General features: G+C 39.6%; 2 protein-coding genes across 20 annotated transcripts in view; both read left to right on the top strand.

Annotated features, from left to right (window-relative positions):
• Window positions 1–3893, top strand: part of LOC137125463 (NACHT, LRR and PYD domains-containing protein 12-like) — a 382261-nt gene extending 378368 nt beyond the window's left edge. Inside the window, exons 15-19 of the mRNA XM_067500950.1 lie at window positions 104–277; window positions 806–979; window positions 1179–1225; window positions 1329–1891; window positions 2634–3893. Of these exons, the coding sequence (XP_067357051.1) occupies window positions 104–277; window positions 806–979; window positions 1179–1225; window positions 1329–1891; window positions 2634–2687 (1012 nt within the window). The 3' untranslated portion in view covers window positions 2688–3893. The remainder of the gene's footprint in view (window positions 1–103; window positions 278–805; window positions 980–1178; window positions 1226–1328; window positions 1892–2633) is intronic.
• Window positions 3894–4756: 863 nt separating this feature from the next.
• Window positions 4757–18490, top strand: LOC137125483 (NLR family CARD domain-containing protein 3-like). 19 transcript variants are annotated; one of them, XM_067501013.1, is made up of 16 exons: window positions 5254–5380; window positions 5506–5596; window positions 5855–5924; window positions 6379–6485; window positions 7227–7262; window positions 8725–8957; window positions 9130–9337; window positions 9727–9846; window positions 9960–10103; window positions 10186–10264; window positions 10427–10655; window positions 14694–16485; window positions 16692–16865; window positions 17143–17316; window positions 17431–17477; window positions 17633–18490. In XM_067501013.1, exons 7-16 carry the CDS (start codon window positions 9312–9314, stop codon window positions 18175–18177), a joined length of 3330 nt encoding a protein of 1109 aa, XP_067357114.1. In that variant the 5' UTR covers window positions 5254–5380; window positions 5506–5596; window positions 5855–5924; window positions 6379–6485; window positions 7227–7262; window positions 8725–8957; window positions 9130–9311; the 3' UTR covers window positions 18178–18490. The 19 variants fall into 19 exon arrangements, with proteins under 19 accessions (XP_067357122.1, XP_067357112.1, XP_067357110.1 ...); XM_067501021.1 differs by lacking the exons at window positions 5254–5380; window positions 5506–5596 and adding an exon at window positions 4757–5068 and having other exon boundaries at window positions 8850–8933; window positions 9189–9337; XM_067501011.1 differs by lacking the exons at window positions 5254–5380; window positions 5506–5596 and adding an exon at window positions 4757–5068 and having other exon boundaries at window positions 8850–8957; window positions 9189–9337.
• Window positions 18491–20730: the final 2240 nt, after the last annotated feature.

Raw genomic sequence — 20730 nt, 5'->3', positions numbered from 1 at the left:
GCTCATGGCACAATTAGGCTGTATGAGGGAAGACACCCATCTAAAAGGCCTCATGAGTCATTTTTTTATTGTCATTGATGTTGATTTTCTATTGTCTCTTTAGGTTGAGTGGCTGTAACCTCTCAAAGAGAAGCTGCAAAGCTCTGTCCTCAGTCCTCAGCTCCCCGTCTTCTACTCTGAAAGAACTGGACCTGAGTAACAACGACCTGCAGGATTCAGGGGTGAATCTGGTTTCTGCTGGATTGAAAAGTCCACACTGTAAACTGGAAACTCTCAGGTTAGAATTTCTCAGCCTTATGTAAATGTGAGGTAAGTGTTGTCCAAAGGAAACTGTGGCTGCAGTAAAATTCATCAACTCGGCAGTTTGTTTATTAGGATGGAGCAGTAAAGGCCAAAGAGTTTCAGTCCATTTCTCCATTGAACATCTTCTCAGGGAAACACTGAGAAGGTTAAATAATCATCTGCAGGTTTGAAGAATTTCCTGCTTTTATGATCATCACACAGTCAAGTTTCTTACACCTTCTTACACCGCTATTAAAATATGAAATGTGAAGAATAATTTTCATGATCCTAAGTGGACAAAAGTCAAACTGAATCTAAAATTACAACAACCAGACACTTTTATCCAAAGCAACTTACAAGTAAATAGCAACACTAGTAACACTAGAGACAACTCGGATGTTCAGTGTTTTGCCCAGGGACACTTCAGATGGTAGCAAGGAGGACCGGGAGTCAAACCACTGACCCTGTGGTTTGTTGACAACTGCTCTCTCAAATGTGGTGTATCTGTATTGTGTGTCTGCAGACTGTCAGGTTGTCTGGTCACAGAGGAAGGTTGTGCTTCTCTGGCCTCAGCTCTGAGCTCCAACTCCTCCCATCTGAGAGAACTGGACCTGAGCTACAATCATCCAGGAGACTCAGGAGTGAAGCTGCTGTCTGCTGGATTGAAGGATCCACACTGGAGACTGGACACTCTCAGGTACTAAGAACTGATCTGTGACTGAGGAAACAGACTCTGGAAACTCATGAAAGTTTAATGAAATCCAGCAAATTAAAATTCAAAGCATAATGTCCAGCTCTCAAACCGAACATGACAATAAATAAATAAAATAAACTGTATAAATAATAGAGAATATAATGATGGACATTAACTGAATTGATTGTGTATCTTTGTCCAGAGTGGATCATGGTGGATCCTGCATGTTGAGACCAGGTCTGAGAAAGTGTAAGTGATTCATTAAACTGTGTTGACAACAAAGATAACGTAGAAACCTTTAGGACCACAGAAGAACTAGAACTAAAACTCTGCTCCTGTGTTGCTCTCACAGATGCTCATAATCTCAGTCTGGATACAAACACAGTCCACAGAAACCTCGAACTGTCTGACGACAACAGAAAAGTAACAACAGCGAGAGAAGAGCAGCCGTATCCTGATCACCCAGAGAGATTTCTCTACTGGAAACAGCTGCTGTGTACAACTGGTCTGACCGCTCGCTGTTACTGGGAGGTGGAGTGGAAGGGGATGGTTTGCGTGGGAGTGACCTACAGAGGAATCGGCAGGAAAGAAGACGTGACTGAGTGCATGCTGGGAGGAAACCATCAGTCCTGGAGTCTGTACTGTTCTGGGACCAGTTACTCTGTTTCTCACAGCACCAGAACAACAGATCTACCTGCTCCCTCCTCCTCCTCTAACAGAGTAGGAGTGTATCTGGACTGGTCCTCTGGCACTTTGTCCTTCTACAGAGTCTCCTCTGATAAACTGACCCACCTCCACACCTTCAGCACCACCTTCACTGAACCCGTCTACCCTGCATTTAGAGTTGGCTTCCAGCTCGGCTTCCTTGGTTCCTCCCTCTCCCTGTGTGAGCTGCAGGAGGGAGAAACGATAAATGTGTGAAAATACCCACAAACAACTTTGTTCCTAATAAGTTTTGAATGGGATAAGTTGTCTTCTCTGTGCTGTTAACCTCCATTGTTGTCCAACAAAACTACTCTTAACACGTCAGTGACTCACTAGAGACCAAATGTACATTAATGTGCTACTGAACACTGCTGTCTTCCTGTACTTTTACTAAAAACTACAGTGAAATTGGCTAATTCTGAAATTCAAATGACCACAGGCCAAAAAACAAAAATACAGAGAAAACTTATTTAATTGGACATCAGTAATATAAATATTAAATGATTTGTCACATAATACATAGATATTATTATTGCAGTGGACAAGAAACATCATTGTCCATCACTTTTTATTGATTTGTCAAAAGCGTTTGACACAGTTGACCGTGATATTTTAAAAGTTGGTTTACTAATGATCACAGTAATAGGACTTGGTGCATTAAATATGATGGACTGTGTTCTGAATTGGTTTCTGTCCAGAAGGGGGAGCTGCAGGGTTTTGCATTAGGTCCACTGTTTTTGACTGTTTTTATCAAGGATTTGGGTCTAAATGTGTCAGATGCTCATTTGCATTTTTATGTTGATGACACAATCATTTACTGCTGTGGATCAGCTCATGTTCCGACCATTGAATCCCTGCAGAAGGTTTTTGTTGCTGTTCAGCACTGATTACTTCGCTTAAAACTAGTTCTCAATGTAGACAAGACTAAGCTGATGTTGTTTTCTAATTCTAGGAAGACGCCACAAATGTGAAGAGGTTCACATCTATAAAAACCTGGGTGTCTTGATTGATGACTCCCTCACTTTCCACCCTCATGTGGAAAAACTTGTGAAGAGCCTGATGTTAAAATTGAGTTTTTATCTTCGAAACAAGTTGTGTTTTTCTTTTAATGCAAAAAAAAACAGCAACTTGTCGCTGCAACTTTTTTGTCTGTGTTGGTTTGGATGCAGATCTTTTGTATGTGGAAGCTTCTGCTCAATGTCTCAGAACACTTGACTCATCGTGCTGCTCTGAGATTCATCACTAATTGTAAAGTGTCCACACCCTGCTGCCAGTTATATTCTCGGGTAGGACTGTCTGCTGTGGCCACCTGTAGGATCAGTCATTGATATATGTTCACTTACTAGGCAATACTTGGATTATTGCCTACCTACATCTGTACTTTAATTCAACAGAGAACCAGCTGAGCCTTATTCTTTCCATCCAAAAGATTCTTTGTTGCTTCCTGTTCAATATACTGAAGTGGGTGAAAAGGCTTTTGTCCATTCTGCACCTTTTCCATGGAATAAGTTGCAGAAAGACTGGAAACTAACCGTGTTAATTTCATAGACTGCTTTTAAATCCAAACTAAGTGTTTTTTGAGACCGACTACATAACATGCACTTGTTTTTCCTAATTTGCTTGTAAATTATTAATAATGATATTATGATATGTGATATTATAGTTTTTGTTTGTGTGTTAATTGTGTTATTTTGTAACTGTGTTTTACACCTGCTGCTGCCTGTCTTGGCCGGGACACCTTTGTAAAAGAGGGTTTTAATCTCATTGGGTTTTTTTCCTGGTTTAATAAAGGTTAATAATAATAAAATAATAATAAATCATTACGTTGATGATTAAGAAGAGAATGAAGGGAAACAAAAGCAGTTTTATGTTGAGGTACCGAAAAAAGATGCCCAGCTGGTTTCCTGACATCCCGTCAGTAGATGTCTCTGTCTTCTCCTGTCTTCTCCTGTCTTCTCTGAGTTCCCTGCTCACCTGACTGAGGTTGATAATTACCCAGCTGCAGGTTCACCTGTAGCACATTCTCCTAATTACCCACTGACGTTTCCAGTTTTTTGTTCTTGTTCTGGTTCCAAGTACGTCCCTGCTTGTCTCCTGCGTTTGCATGGGACCGTCATTGTCTCCAAGCTGTAATAGTTTAACGTTAACATTAATGATATTTACAAATGGGGAAAATGCTATTGTGACACATTACAAAGAAGGAACAAGTGTAAAAAGACATTTTGTTCTTTGAATGTTTATTAATTTTGTTAAATTGGATCGTGTGTCCTGATTAAAAAAAGGCTCCTATTAAAGTTTTAATGCTTGATTTAGATTTACACCCATCAGCCACACGATGCACAATTTCTACCAGACTCAAGTATTTTATACTAAATCCTGAACGAGATACTTAATGTGATACTAAAGGCTAAAGTTTTACCCAATTAGTTCTCACGGATTGTTAAGCCAGATTGAAGCGGTGTGTGGTCTACGGTGGGACCTGGAGGGACCTGAAGGGACCCAAGAGACCTGAAGGGAAAGCAAAATATCAGACTGTCTTCCTGGGTCCACCTGTACGCGTTTTATTCGAGAGAAACTAGCTACTTACTAGCTAAAAACAAGGCTACGTTGAAGCCCACAGTGCAAAAAAGACTCTGGCATCAAGGTTTAAGATAAACTAATTTAGTTCTCAGGTTTATATAGATGTTATTGCTTAAATATTAGTTTACGTGCTTCATTTTTAACACAGTGTTTTGGAAAATATCCCATTAAACTCATAAGACCAACTTCAACAGGAAACAAGGAAGTAGTGTGTTGCCATGGATACAGAGAGTCACGTTGCTGGATTTTCCGGTTTGTCTAAGAAATTCTGGCGTTTTCCTAAACAGGAAGTTGAAGAGGGATCCGACATAAGAGTGACAGGTGACGTAGGCGGTGACAGAGACAGGTCCTCTACAGACTGGATTAGTTGGTATTTATGAATCATTTTTGCATATAACCTGAGTGCACACATTTGACTCCTTTTTGCACATGATATCTACCTTTTCATTTTCACGTGAAGCTCTGAGTTTTGGCCTCGCTGCCGTTCTGGTCTGTGACTGGTGCTTGGACAACCCCACCTTCCACTTTGAAGCTGTCCCTCTTTATGTGACATCACCTGTAAGTCACCTGGAGGTGCGATCTGAACATGGAATATTCTTTAATAAAATGCTGTACCTACATAAAATAAATGCTCCAGTCGATGTCAGCACAAGTCACATGAAGTAGAAGAGAAACCCTTGATATTTGGTTTGGGTTGGTCCTTGTTTTGGACATTCCTGTTTTATCCTCCTCCCCCTGCAGACGCTGGAATTTGATTTCACTTTTGCTTTTTGCTGTTATGACACAGACTATTTTGTTCAGTTCCAGGTAATGTGACTGACATTTTCCATGTTTAAGTCAACTATTTGAAAAAGTTAAAAGGGTTTTTACTAGTGGCCTGTTTGTGATAATGGCTTTAAATGGCTTCTCATTAGGCTGATGTAGCTTAATGTGTTTATTTCAGGTTTGTTTTGCATTAATGTATTTGACCGTGTTTGTGTGTTTGTCATTTACTGAAACTGTCTGACACTGGTTTTATCTGAGTCTTGTATTTTGTATTTTTTAGATCTGCTCAGAGAAACAGCCTTTACAAACTGATATCATGATTTTAACAACAAAAAAAAAAGAGCCCTGCCTGGAGTAAAAATACATTTATTTATTATAAAGTAGTAAAATTGAACATTTCTGATATTTTCTCTGTTCTCCACTAACAACAGCTACAATGCCTAATGTTAATATGTGATATTCTTACTTGTTTCCTGCAGTAAAAGTAGCAATAACCAACTGTAGAAATGTTTTATTACAAGACAAAGTTCTCCACTCAAAATCATATCAGCAAAACTCTAAGTTTCAAAGGTAAAAATACTTCTGTAGACTTTCACCTCACTGTATAACTAAAGTATTATCATAGTATTAATATGAGTCCTGTTAATAATGTCAGTTAAGAAGGAATATTTTTTACTTCATGAACAAACTATAACAATATTTGCAAACATAGTTTTGCCTGAAAAGTCCTAATCTCCAAATCTCTGATATGAGGAAGTACAAAGTGCATTTCTTCAGTGTTTCTGAGTATTGATGAAACTGTTTTATTGCCATGTTGTCGCCCTTTAGTCTTTTGGCCCTGCTGCTAACCAGAGCTGCTGCTGCTTATTTCCAACATGGACAGGTCCAGTATGCTGGTGTAAGTTATGACTCATTTTCCACGGTAATTTAGTTTGATAATTAAACTATATCCTCATATTCGATCCGCCAGCCCACAGATCTTGATTTTCTTGGAAGCGTTTATTTTTTTTAAAAAGAGAAAATGAATCTATTTAAAATAACTTAAAAAAATAACCCAAATCATTCAAAATGTTTTGACATGTTTCTTAAGAGTTTTTAAAGATCATTTGTCTACGTAGAATAAAAAAGAAGAACAATCACGTGCACATTTTACTGGAATAATATTACTGTTACAGACACCAGTGCTGTTTACTGCAGACTTGTTTAATCTGTGTGAAATGTAATATTTCATATAGATATTTTCAAAGATGATAAATTGTTTTCTTACAAATGTGCCTGACTTGTAACAAGAGAGCGAGACTCCATCTCCTGCACACATCCACAACCTACCTGTTTGTGTTTGTGTGCACCAGAATCCACCAGGACAGACCAGGCTCACCAGAACCCAGCTGTGTGTCGATGACCACTCAAAGTTAGATATTATTGATTTTAAAGAAGATACCATTTGTCCTGAAAAGAGGTAAAATGTTTATAGCATCAATGTAAATTAAACATTTTTTTAAACACAAATACAAGAAGGTGCTTAAAGTAATGATAATAGAATTGGCTTTTTAAAGTTTTTAAAACAGGGAAATATAGTGTGAATCTTCTTTATCGTCCACTGATTCCATGAGAAGACAAACCTGGAAGCCATATTCATGGTTTGTAAAATCACCTTATTACCCTGCAGCCCTGAACGTTAGACAGAGAAGGAGGTGATTGGTAGTCTTGATAAGGTGGCACCAGGGAAAACCAGCTTGCCCAAGGTTGCTGAGGCCCACAAAGCCACAGCCATTTGCGGGTTTCCAGCCGAGCTTTCCAGTACAGTTCTGTCTAATATAAACCAAACTTTCCTTCATACAATATTTTCACTTTTCATACACATTGATTGAAAGTACCGTCATACGTGTATCGAAGCTAGTGGACTCTGGAGAAGTTTGAACTGCTAAGATGAGGAGTGAGAGCTAATAGTGAACACAGTAGACAGGAAGTTATTTAGGGTGTAGGCTTCAAACTACCGGCCCGGTGCTAACGGGCTGTGATACATGGACAGCTGGCAGGGCTGATGCCCAAAAACAACATGAGCCCAAAAACTTTTACTCTTTTAATGTCAACATCGATTTCTATTTTTACATCCTTGTCCATCATTCTGTTGCTGAGTAGAGCATTAATATATTAAATAACTTTGGTCCAAAGACTGATCCTTGTGTCCCCTTCCCAGGTCTGAAACGCCGTCATTTCACTGGATATTATCAAGGTAACTCTGTAGCCATGACAACACCTACTGTGCCAAATCGTCCTCATTTCTGAAACAGTAGTTTATCATCCACGGAGTCAAATTTCCTTTGACAAACCTTCCTCCGTATAACTGTTTCTCACGGTGTTGGTCATTTCTAGCTACTGCTTCCATTATTTTGTCTTTCTCTCTGAACTTGTCGGACATGGACACAAACACTTTGTCATCGTTTGGAAACTGGCCCCGGCCCACAAGTCACACTATCGAGAAGTCATAAATAATACAATGTTTTCCTGAACAATGAAATATTAACCAGAAACAGCTGCTGCACAGTGATCACCGAACACTAAACGGAATTCGGTCTAAACTTAATACTGGTTCTGTTTGGTTGTTCGGACTCCGAGGATCAGTGTGTGTGTGTGTGTGTGTGTGTGTGTGTGTGTGTGTGTGTGTGTGTGTGTGTGTGTGGCCGACCTGCACACACCCTGTTCTTCGTGGATACAGTACCTTCAAGTGGACCGAAGGCTGCGGTGAAAGAGAAAGTGAACGAAGCAGGAAATGAAGCCGAATTTTTAAAAAAACCTTTATTGACAACAATGCGACGATCGCAGATGAAATAAGATGGAAATTAGAAAAACGCTGAAAGGGTTGTAGTACTTTTTCATGTTTTACTGAGGAAAAAGTACCACTATGTCAAAATTCCACTTATTCATATTCCACAGTTAAAATGCAAATATCATCAGCTCCATCTAGTAAAAGTATAAACTGTATTATCCTTCTATTCAAAACTGGGCTTAAAAGCAGTAGTACTACAATTTAAGACCCTCCGATCACAACGTGTCAACATTTCTCTGGCTGACAAACTCATTTAATTCAGTTTTTAAAACGTGATTATTGTTCAAATAATGTTCCCACAAAGTTTGTACTCCTACAAGTATCAGTACTCTACAGTTACTGCAGGTACTCAGAGTACCCACTGGATCAGTGCCACACAAACACCAGTGTCATTTTTTTACTGTCTATGATTAATAACAGAGATTTTCTTTTGTAGTTAATTTGACGTGTATGAAACAAACAGATAAACATCGACTGCTTTTACTTATGTCAATTTATTTAACTTCCTAATATTATTATCTACCTTCTACTCAGTATTACTTTACTTTTACTCATTTAATACTGTTATTTTAGTCTCAGTTATTCCTAAACTTTTACCTCATTGCTACTGTAATATTACCACTTACATCTTTGCATTGCAGTGAAAATGTTTGGTTAAACATTTTCGGCAAATTATTTTTATGATTTTTCTCCATTTTAAATTCAGGCTTTTATTGTGAATTTGATGGGGGGTGAAGTTCATCCCCACAATGTAAAAATTATTTTTTGGTAAAACCTCCAGACTTTCACCTGTTTGCATTGAACAAATCAAACAACTATTTAAAAAGCTCAGAGTAACTACGTTACTAAGTGTTTCCTCCTTAATCAGCACAAAATGAATCTTGTGCCTGTCAGGAGGAGAAGTAACAAGGTGGGGGGTCGAGATAGTGGATCCCCAGCAAACAGACTCCTCCTCCTCCATGTTTACAGCTAAAAATCTCTCATCACATTCAGTCTTGATGTGACGCAGCTGGTTTTCACGTCTTCAGACGATCATCAACAGACACTTGGTCTTTACTTCATGGATTGTTATTGGCTGTGAGAGTCTTTTACAGGATACTAGTAGGTTTTTATTGGGAAGTTTTATTATTTTCTGATGGAAAAACTAATGAATAACCTGTAAATATTTTACTAATGAGTAGTTTCAGTCATTTTTTAAGTACAAATACATATAAAGAAATCTAATTATTATATATTCAAACCTTTTCAAATGATTAATTCCGACTTTTTTCAGGTTCATGTTATTGAAGCAATAACTCGAGCTCGTGCTATTGTGCTGATGTACATGTACAGATACATCAACCACAGCCTGAGAGCCGCAGAACCCGTCTGAGGCAGGACTCACAGTGACAGACATCACAGCAGAGAGTGGACACAGGTCAGATACTGTCTATAAAAACACACCGACTGGTTATAATGCAGCATAAAACGTTTGCACAGAAGTATCTTGGTTTCTTACCTTCTCCTCATTCTCTCCTGACGACCATTCACACATTAACTCGAATGTTATTTCAGGAAAAACGTTGTTTTTGGTGTAGTTTGTTCCAGTGTAGCAGTATGTTGGCGACTGACAGTTACTGTATTATAACAACTGTAGAACAACTGTGGAGCAGAGAGATACATAGTTAAACATCAGCCACCAGGAATGAGTCTTCTCCAATCAGAGTGTTTGGTCGGAACTAACTGTTATATATTGTAAAAAAATATTTAGTCCTTTTACTCTTATAGGAAAAAATGAGACATTTGAAGAAGCTTTTAATCAATAGGAAAATAATATTTGTCTTTGCATCAGCTGCTGGCATCTTGAAGGATGTGTGTTTTCTCTCCACAGGAAGGTAGAAAGTGTGTGTGAATTCAGCAGGATGGATCAGTGTGAGGGCAGAGAGGAGGGAGTCCCTCCCCGTAAAAAACCTCGATGTGGGGAACCTGAGAGCCAGACCAAAGCTCAGAGGTGAGATGAGGATCTCTAACTGTCCATGACTCTTCTCCATGTCAGAGCTCAGCACCAACAATCACTCCACCATAATTATTCACACTCTGACCTCTGTCTGTGTTGTGTTCAAGACCAGAGAAGCTGCACAGACCAGACTCTGCTGGACCTGGACCTGAACCTGACTCTGACCATGAACCTGAACCCAGCTATGTGTCAGTCAAGAGTGATTGGTCAAAGATAGAACCTGTAGATTTCAGACAGTCTGATGATGGAAGGTGAAAATTTAAAACTCTACTAAAGATCATGTGACTGACTTGGTTCAAGTTTTAAAATGACTTCTTCCTGGTTCCTCCACAGAGTGGACCAGCAGAGCTCAGAGGTTCCCAGTGGTCAGTCTGCCCAGCAGCATCAAACACACCTGGACTCCATATTTAAGGTCTGTACATGTACAACTACTACTTTTCCATCTGTTGTGTCCACAATAATGTCCATGCTGCACTTTTTGGACCAGTGGATTGTCAGTCTGTCCAACATGGATCTGATGTTTGGCTCCATGGTTTTACTTGGATTGTGTCATTCATATAGTTTTCTGTTCCAGCTGCTGGAGGACAACATTGTCACTTTTGTGAAGAACGAGCTGAAGAAGATCCAGAAGAGTCTGAGTCCAGATTACCCAGAATACTTAGAGAGTCAGAGGGAGGATGAGGAGGTGTTGGATGGTGAGGATGAAGAGCAGAGGAGGAGCAGCAGAGAGTCATTTCTGAAGATCACAGTGAACTTCCTGAGGAGAATGAAGCAGGAGGAGCTGGTTGACTGTCTGCAGAGCAGTAAGAGCATTTCTGTAAAGATTTAATACCATGGAAAACTAGAACATTTACTGTTTTTCAACCTATGAAAAAAAATTTCAGAAGTTCAAATGCAGGACCAAACTATATATTAAAATGACTGTGTACATTTATTATCAATCAAGATTCTCAGTCATCCAGGTAATAGGCAGCTGGCTTGATATGACTGAATTCAAGGGGTGTGAATCTCTCCCTCTTAAACCATTTGATAAATATATCAGTACATAGAGTTCTTGCTGATCCTGAGTATAGATACAAGTACCAAACTGTTTTTCTTCTGTTGAGTTGCTGGACAGTAAAACTGTCATCAACTCATTGCAGTTAAGCAAATCTCGTGCAAATGGAAATTCAAATATAACGGTGACTTGGGTTTGAATGGAGCAACTTTTGCTGAAGGGACGAAAAACTAAAGGGAAAAACACAATCAAAGCACAGATTTAGGGTGATACAAGCTGAAAGATGAAATTCAATTTAATTCAATTCAATTCAACTTTATTTATATGGCGCAAATTCGCAACAAAGTCATCTCAGGGCAATTTACAGAATAAAGTCAAGATTATAAAGATGTATAAAGAGAACCCAACAATTCCCCCTGGAGCAAGCCATAGGCAACAGTGGAGAGGAAAAACTCCCTTTAACGGAAGAAACCTCCAGCAGAACCAGGCTCAGGGTGGACGGCCATCTGCCTCGACCGGTTGGGGTGAGTGGAAAGGGGAGAGAGAAAAGAACAGAGCAACAAAAAGCAACAAGCGAACATCAGGCAGATTAGTAGGACCAGTAGCTGCACACTGGAAAACACACAGCTCCAAAGCCGGGGGACACCTGCAGAAAGGGACAGACAGGGGGACAGAGGAGGACAAAGAACACTACCGAAGAAAACACACAGAGTTAATGACATACAGTGGTGACAATTGCTGTATGAGAAGAGAGGAGAGATGGTCAAGAGGAGGAAAGGAGCTCAGTGCATTGGGGGGTGGGTCCCCCAGCAGCCTAAGCCTATGGCAGCATAACTATAACTAACTATATGCTTTATTAAAGAGGAAGGTTTTAAGCCTAGACTTAAAAGTAGAGAGGGTGTCTGCTTCCTGAATCTGAACTGGGAGCTGGTTCCACAAGAGAGGAGCTTGATAGCTAAAGGCTCTACCTCCCATTCTACCTTTGGAAATTCTGGAAACCACAAGTAGGCCTGCATTCTGAGAGCGAAGTGGTCTACTGGGATGATATGGTGTTATGAGGTCTTCTCTATATAATGGAGCATGATCATTCAGAGCTTTATATGTAAGAAGCAGGGTTTTAAATTCTATTCTAGATTTAATGGGAAGCCAATGGAGAGAAGCTAGTGAAGGTGAAATATGATCTCTCTTGCTAGTTCCAGTCAGCACTCTTGCTGCAGCATTTTGGATTAATTGCAGGCTCTTTAGTTACTGGGGCATCCTGAAAGTAGGGAATTACAGTAGTCCAACCTAGAAGTAACAAATGCATGGACCAGTTTTTCGGCATCACTTTGAGACAGGATGCTCCTAATTTTGGCAATGTTCCGTAGGTGGAAGAAGGCTGTTCTAGAGATTTGTTTTATATGTGAGTTAAAGGACAGATCCTGATAAAAAATAACTTAAAGGTTCCTTGCAGTAGTACTGAAATCTATCAGATAGATAAGATTTAAACCAACCTAGTGCAGTTCCTGTAATTCCAATTTCATGTTCCAGTCTCTGTAATAAAATGTTATGATCAATGGTATCAAATGCGGCACTAAGATCTAACAGAACAAGTATAGAGATGAGTCCATTATCTGAGGCCATGAGAAGATCGTTGGTGACTTTTACCAGTGCTGTTTCTGTACTATGATGAACTCTAAATCCTGACTGAAAGTCTTCATACAAATTATTCCTATGAAGGTGATCACATAATTGTTTTGCTACTACTTTTTCAATTATTTTAGAAATAAAGGGGAGATTAGATATTGGTCTGTAATTGGCTAAAACACCTGGGTCAAGACAGGGTTTTTTAAGTAGTGGTTTAATTACAGCTCCCTTATAGGCCTGTGGTACATAACCTGATTCTAAAGATAGACTGATGATATCTAATATTAATTTATCTATTAAGGGTAAAGCTTCCTTGAGCAGCTTAGTTGGAATAGGGTCTAGCAGACAGGTTGTTGGTTTAGATGGGGTAATAATTGAACCTAGCTCAGAGAGATCTATGGGTAAAAAGCAGTCTAACAGGGAGTGGGGCCTTATCGATGACTCTAGCACTGCTATACATGAAGATCTATCTCTATTTTTTGGGGGGAGGATCTGGTGAATACTTTCTCTAATAGCTACAATTTTATTCATAAAGAAGGTCATGAAGTCATTGCTGCTCAAAGTTAAGGGAATAGTAGGCTCAACAGAACTATGGCTCTTAGTCAGCCTGGCTACAGTGCTGAACAGAAACCGAGAAACCAAGAAACTTGTTTTCTTCTATTAATGATGAATAATATGCTGTTCTGGCATCACTGAGAGCTTTTTTGTACATTTTTAAACTATTTTTCCAGGCTAAATGAGATTCTTCTAAATTTCTGGAACAACACTTCCTTTCCAACTTTCGTGTTTCCTGTTTTAAGTTGCGTGTTTGTGAACTATACCATGGAGATCACCTCTGCTGATTTACTGCCTTCTTTTTTAGAGGGGCAACACTATCGAGTATTGTACGTAGTGAGGCTGCAGAATTGTCAACAAGATAATCAACTTGTGCAGGAGTAACATTAAGGAGACTACTTTCCATTGTATTAACATATGGTGAAGCAAATGATGAAGAAATAATTTCTTTAAATTTGTTGACAGCTTTTTCAATTAAGCATCTGCTATAGTGGAATTTGTCCCTAACTGCTGTCTTGAAAGAAGATAGAAGCGTGGACAACATGGACTGTAGAGCCTACACAGGAATACAGTATATAAAATAACTTAGGAAAAGTTACGGTTACGTTCTATATATAACTATTTATATATAGAATCTCAGTCGCAAATATCACACATTTTTAAAATCTTCTTAAAAAACATCAGTATGACTGTTACTAGATCATAAGACTTTAGCGCAGTAGTTTTCATTCAGCTTTACTTTTGTTCTCATCAATTATCTTAAGACAGCTCTAAACTACAGACGCTTCAGTATCAGGGAATCCCCAAAACACAAGTTTTGAATAGAAATACACAATACTGGTGTCTGCATCGGGACATCCCCATTCAACAGGGCTGTCAGTACCAAAAATTGTCTATATGTTGTGAAAAGTATCACTCACCTCTGAACACCACTGGTTATGGTCTAATTATAAGTGGATTTGGCCTCTACTGACAAATAATTATGGGGATAATCATACCAGCTATAATAGGCATAAAGGCTAATGGCCAGTTTGAGTTCCTAATGGTGGTGTGATTGCACAAAGGAAAGAAAAAGACCCTAAAGCTGTGTCATTCAAGGGGAAACTAGTTTCTAATTAAAGATATTCAGCACTGTTCCAGTTCATCTCCCATTGAACTCTGACCTCCTCTTCTGCTGCATCAACCTGTTCAACATTCTCTTTACCTGGCGTTCTGAGCTGCAGCTGCTCTATAGTGGAGTTAAAGCAAATGCCAAACTGAAGTCTTGTCAGGGATTTAAAAGCACCCATATACCTACATATTGTCATGTTCTTAACATCTGCAAACTTGGTTTCCAGTTGCACTGTCTGTAGCCACATCTGCTTCAAGCCAAGGAATCACAGTGTAATCAGAGTCACGGGTCACTGGTCATTAAGGCCTCATACATTCACATCTATTTCAACATGAAAATGGAAAATAATTCCAGCATTATTTTTTCCAACCTGGTGGAGCAGTAGATTCTTCATAAAGTTTGTTTCAGTTCATCTCCTATCAACATTCTCCATCACCTGTATCCATCCATCAATGTTTCTTATCCGAAACTCAACTGTGGCTTTGTTTCTAATTTCTGTAAAGCAAATATGACATTTTTCTAGTCACTGATATGATTTACTGTTTTATTCAGAAACTCGTGCTGGGGCTTGTCAGCGCAAACAGAAAGCTGCCCTGAAGCAAAGATTCCAGTACATGTTTGAGGGCATCGCTAAAGCAGGAAACCCAACTCTTCTGAATCAGATCTACACAGAGCTCTACATCACAGAGGGAGGGACTGGAGAGGTCAATGATGAACATGAGGTCAGACAGATTGAAACCGCATCCAGGAAACCAGTCAGACAAGAAACAACAATCAGACATGAAGACATCTTTAAAGCCTCACCTGGAAGAGATGGACCAATCAGAAGAGTGATGACAAAGGGAGTGGCTGGTATTGGGAAAACGGTCTTAACACAGAAGTTCACTCTGGACTGGGCTGAAGACAAATCCAACCAGGACATACAGTTCACATTTCCATTGACTTTCAGAGAGCTGAATGTGCTGAAAGAGAAAAAGTTCAGCTTGGTGGAACTTGTTCATCTCTTCTTTCCTGAAACCAAAGGAATCAGCAGGTTTGAAGAGTTCCAGGTTGTGTTCATCTTTGATGGTCTGGATGAGTGTCGACTTCCTCTGGACTTTAAGAACAACAAGATCCTGACTGATGTTACAGAGTCCACCTCAGTGGATGTGCTGCTGACAAACCTCATCAGGGGGAACCTGCTTCCCTCTGCTCGCCTCTGGATCACCACACGACCTGCAGCAGCCATTCAGATCCCTCCTGAGTGTGTTGACATGGTGATAGAGGTCAGAGGGTTCACTGACCCACAGAAGGAGGAGTACTTCAGAAAGAGATTCAGAGATGAGGAGCAGGCCAGCAGACTCATCTCCCACATCAAGACATCACGAAGCCTCCACATCATGTGCCACATCCCAGTCTTCTGCTGGATCACTTCTACAGTTCTGGAGGATGAGTTGAAAACCAGAGAGGGAGGAGAGCTGCCCAAGACCCTGACTGAGATGTACATCTATTTCCTGGTGGTTCAGACCAGACTGAAGAGCATCAAGTATAATGGTAAAGGTGAGACAGATCCACACTGGAGTCCAGAGAACAAGAAGATGATTGAGTCTCTGGGAAAACTGGCTTTTGAGCAGCTGCAGAAAGGAAACCTGATCTTCTATGAATCAGACCTGACAGAGTGTGGCATCGATATCAGAGCAGCCTCAGTGTACTCAGGAGTGTTCACACAGATCTTTATAGAGGAGAGAGGACTGTACCAGGACAAGGTGTTCTGCTTCGTCCATCTGAGTGTTCAGGAGTTTCTGGCTGCTCTTCATGTCCATCTGACATTCTTCAACTCTGGAGTCAATCTGCTGTCAGATGAACAGTCAACCTCAGAGAAGTCTGAGACTAGCAAAGCTGGAGAGACACACTTCTACCAAAGTTCTGTGGACAAGGCCTTACAGAGTCCAAAAGGTCACCTGGACTTGTTCCTCCGCTTCCTCCTGGGCCTTTCACTGCAGACCAATCAGAATGAACTGCGAGGTCTGCTGGCACAAACAGGAAGTAGTTCACAGACCAATCAGGACACAGTCCAGTACATCAAGAAGAAGATCAGTGAGAATCTGTCTGCAGAGAAAAGCATCAACCTGTTCCACTGTCTGAATGAACTGAATGATTGTTCTCTAGTGGAGCAGATCCAACAGTACCTGAGATCAGGAAGTCTCTCCACAGAGAAACTGTCTCCTGCTCAGTGGTCAGCTCTGGTCTTCATCTTACTGTCATCAGAAAAAGATCTGGATGTGTTTGACCTGAAGAAATACTCTGCTTCAGAGGAGGCTCTGCTGAAGCTGCTGCCTGTGATCAAAGCCTCAAAGAAAGCTGTGTAAGGACTTCAGACAAAGTGAAATTGAATTGCTTTAAACATAAAGACAAATAAAATTATCTTTTTATTTCTCATCATATTTTAAGCCTGAATGATTGTAATTTATCAGGAAGAAACAAACAGCACAAACAAATGAATTGGCTTTGTTGTTATAACATGTTTGGACTTTACTGCTATCTGCTAATTTTTTTTAAATTTTGATCCAGACTGAGTGGCTGTAACCTGTCAGAGAGAAGCTGTGAAGCTCTGTCCTCAGTTCTCAGCTCTCAGTCCTCTAGTCTGAGAGAACTGGACCTGAGTAACAACAACCTGCAGGATTCAGGAGTGAAATTACTCTGTGATGGACTGAAGAGTCCACACTGTCAACTGGAGACTCTCAGGTTAGGATACATACAGGATACGACATGTTCAACTAACCAATAATTTTTTCTCTTGATTGTAGCTAATATCAGTCATTAAGCTTAAACTGTGCAGTGATTTCTCTGCTGACATGTTTTTCAGTTAAGATGCACTGAATGTTCATATGTCTTAACGCACTTAGTTACTAATAAATGGGACCAAATGAAATCACGTTGCTGTAGTCAACTATTAAAATGATTTTTTTCTTTATGATAACATTAGAGTATCTATAACGTGTGTTGTGTTGTGTGTCTGCAGACTGTCAGGTTGTCTGATCACAGAGGAAGGTTGTGCTTCTCTGGCCTCAGCTCTGAGCTCCAACCCCTCCCATCTGAGAGAACTGGACCTGAGCTACAATCATCCAGGAGACTCAGGAGTGAAGCTGCTGTCTGCTGGATTGAAGGATCCACAGTGGAAACTGGACACTCTCAGGTATGAAGACATTTTAGATGTAATTACACCAAAATATGTCAGTTAGAGCCATGTAATGTCCATGTGTGCATGCTGACAGAGAATGTGCTGCTCTGACCCCCCTCCTCCTTTCAGGGTGGAGCCTGGTGGAGAACGATGGCTGAGACCAGGTCTGAGGAAGTGTAAGTGTGTTTTTAATGAGATTGATGGAAACAAAGCAGCAACATTCAACCATCTTCAAACTGTCACATCACTCATTCACATCATCAAAGTGTCAAGAAATGAACAGATGATGGATTAATAACTGCAGCTGTTTGTGTCTTGTTCTCTCCATCAGATTTCTGTCAACTCACAATCGACACAAACACAGTGAACAGGAAACTACGACTGTCTGACAACAATAGGAAGGTGACAGTTGTGGAGGAGGATCAGTTGTATCCTGATCATCCAGACAGATTTGATAACTGGCCTCAGCTTCTGTGCAGTGATGGTCTGACTGGTCGCTGTTACTGGGAGGTGGAGTGGAGAGGACAGGTTTACGTATCAGTGAGTTACAGAGGAATCAGCAGGAGGGAAAACAAACACGGCTCCTTTTTTGGAAGAAATGATCACTCATGGAGTCTTTATTGCTGTGAGAACTACTGCTCTGCCTGGCACAGTACCACTGCAACATTCATCACTTTCTCCTCGTCGTCCTGTGTCTCCAACAGAGTAGCAGTGTATGTGGACTGTCCTGCTGGGACTCTGTCCTTCTACAGAGTCTCCTCCGATGAACTGATCCACCTCCACACCTTCACCAGTGAACGTGGATTCACTGAACCACTGTTTGCTGGTTTTGGAGTCTGGTCTGCTGGTTCTTCAGTGTCTCTGTGTGATCTGTAATTGGTTGTAGCAAACATACAATGAACCACACACAGTGTTTCCAGAAAATAATCCCAGCTTTGCCCCAAAGTACAGTTCACTGAAGATGTCATGTTATTAGTGCTTCTTGGTTTAAATACTTTTTTTTTTTTGCAAACATTTAGATTTTATTACTGGAAGATTCAATGATACATGATGATGAATGGTGAAGCTCTTTGATGGTCAGTCTCAAACCGGAACAATATGTAGCAGAATAATACTGTTCTTATGTAGTTTTTGTGATAACATTTTGTGCAGTGTCTGAATATCTTACAATAAAGTATAAATTTCTGAAGCATGTTCAACATTTTCTAGTAACACAAATAAGCCTCATACAATTCTTAAGTAGCAGCTGCAAATATCCTTCCGCCCCAGAACAGGAGAGACTCTCACTGTTCAGGTTCCACACATTCACAGCTGTACGGTCTAGCTGAAGGAAGGAAGGATCCTGTGAAGTGAAAAACTCAACCATCCCCTACATTTATTTAAAAGAAAACAAACATTTATGAAGACATAAGACACTAGTGGTGGTTATAAATCCACATTCAGGTTCAGATTGAATGTGTAGGCTTTTGAATGTCAGCACTTGGGGCTACTACTGGAAAAATATTCAATGCCCACATCTTTCTTGTTACATGATTCAATGTTTAAGCTCAACCTTAAGTTGATTTCAACAATCAGTAAGACCTAAATAGTGTTTAGCTGTTCTGAAACAATAAAGCTCAATTATTAAAGGTAATAAAAATAAGTTTAAACATTTTATTTTATTTTTTGCTCTTTCGCAGATTGGCCAAATTATATACAGCGACTAAAGAATTGTAGTTATGTTTTAGTAATGTTTTAGGATATGTAATTTCCTCAACTTCCACATGCTGACTTCTATGTTTGTCCTTTGTTTTTCTGTGCCACAGACGATAAAATAGATGGATCTACACTTAAGCAGATGACAGAAAGAATGAGAGCGCACATTTTTCCAAAAATGAAAGACCAAGTGCATCTGCATTTCTCATCTGCATTAGAGAAGTTGAAGGAGTGAATCTTATGTTAAGTTGATTGTACATTATGTTTATTACTGCAGTGGGATTCAAAACCATGTAAGTCATACTGTGCCAGCACCCAACCCATGTTGAGCTGCAAAGTGCGGTTTCCATCAACTCTTCTCACTGTGTTAACAAATAAGGATGCAGCCCTGAAGTCGCCCAGCGAGAACACACTTAAAAACATGCTCATCCAAGAGACAATGTAAGTTGGGATTCATTAAAAACTTGAACTTCATCCCTTTTAACATTGGCAGGTATCCATCTCATTGGCAACATGTGGACCTTTTGAGATCTGTCCTCCTGAGCTTTCCTTATCTGAAGGAAAGTTATGGATCTGGATACGTAAAGTATTTGTTTTTGTTTTCCTGAAAAGCAAATCTTATAATAAATAATGTCACTGAATGTCCAGTGTTAAAGTATAAAAATCATAGCTGTAATTCAAGGCACAAACCTTTGTTTTGGTATTAATATATAAGGACATAAATACTTTGGTTTTAGAGGTCTTGCAATGGCCACAATTCAATTATTGTACTAATTTGCAAGCAAACTTTTTGAACGTAACATATTTACATAAGCTGCTCTGACGTGTCCACTGCAACCCCGAACTCTCGAGACAAGATGTCGAGAACTAATCGAAAACACTGGGTGCGTCAACTAATATCAAATATCAACTGTATAATTGATTAGATTGCCATTTTAGGTTCCCATAAAGTTTCCATTAGCTGCTGCAGTGAAAGGTGCAAAATGTGGCATAATATTTGCACTATTTCTATTTCTAAAGATCAGGTTTACGTAACAGATGGTTAATATCATTCAAAAGTAAAATACATTTAGGATATTAAATGTTATCATCAACTTATTACAGAGACACATGTAAATATATTGTAAACAGAATCTAAATATCTAAATTGCCCGAAGTATTTGTACAGTACTGTGTTCTCCACTGGTTAGTCTAAGGCAGGACCTCATTTAACACAACAGCCTTGTTTAGTTGACAATGTTCTGGAACAGAGTGAGAACACAGTTGCATGGATTTATAAAGAAATACTTGACACTGAATCTTTTTTTTTAGGATGCGTTGCATGAATCTTTGAGAACCAAGTTTAAAAAGGAAAAGGCGACCTTTAGTGAGCACAGAGGAGATCCAAACAATTACACTGAAATACTCTGGGCCAAACACAGGAAGAAAAAGATCTTCAGAAATTCAGGCCAGCATAATTTTTAAGAAAACTAAGGCAAGTTAAATCTACTTTTTTCCATTTTAGCTGGAAACTTTAATTTTAAAAAAGTGAAATAATGTATAGCAGGGGTCACCAACATGGTGCCCGCAAGGACCACATGAGTAGCCCGCAGGCCTGTTCTAAAAATAGCTCACGTGCCACTTACCAATGAGCTGCATCTAATTTTTTTGTTGCTATTCTTTTTAAAATCACATTTGAAAGTTATTGTGAGAAATCATTAAAATGATTTGTGTCTTCACATAGATGACTATCAT

Source organism: Channa argus, chromosome 4 (assembly GCF_033026475.1).
Source record: "Channa argus isolate prfri chromosome 4, Channa argus male v1.0, whole genome shotgun sequence".
NCBI classification, from domain to species: Eukaryota; Metazoa; Chordata; class Actinopteri; order Anabantiformes; family Channidae; genus Channa; species Channa argus.
This window is presented reverse-complemented; position numbering and strand designations above follow the sequence as displayed.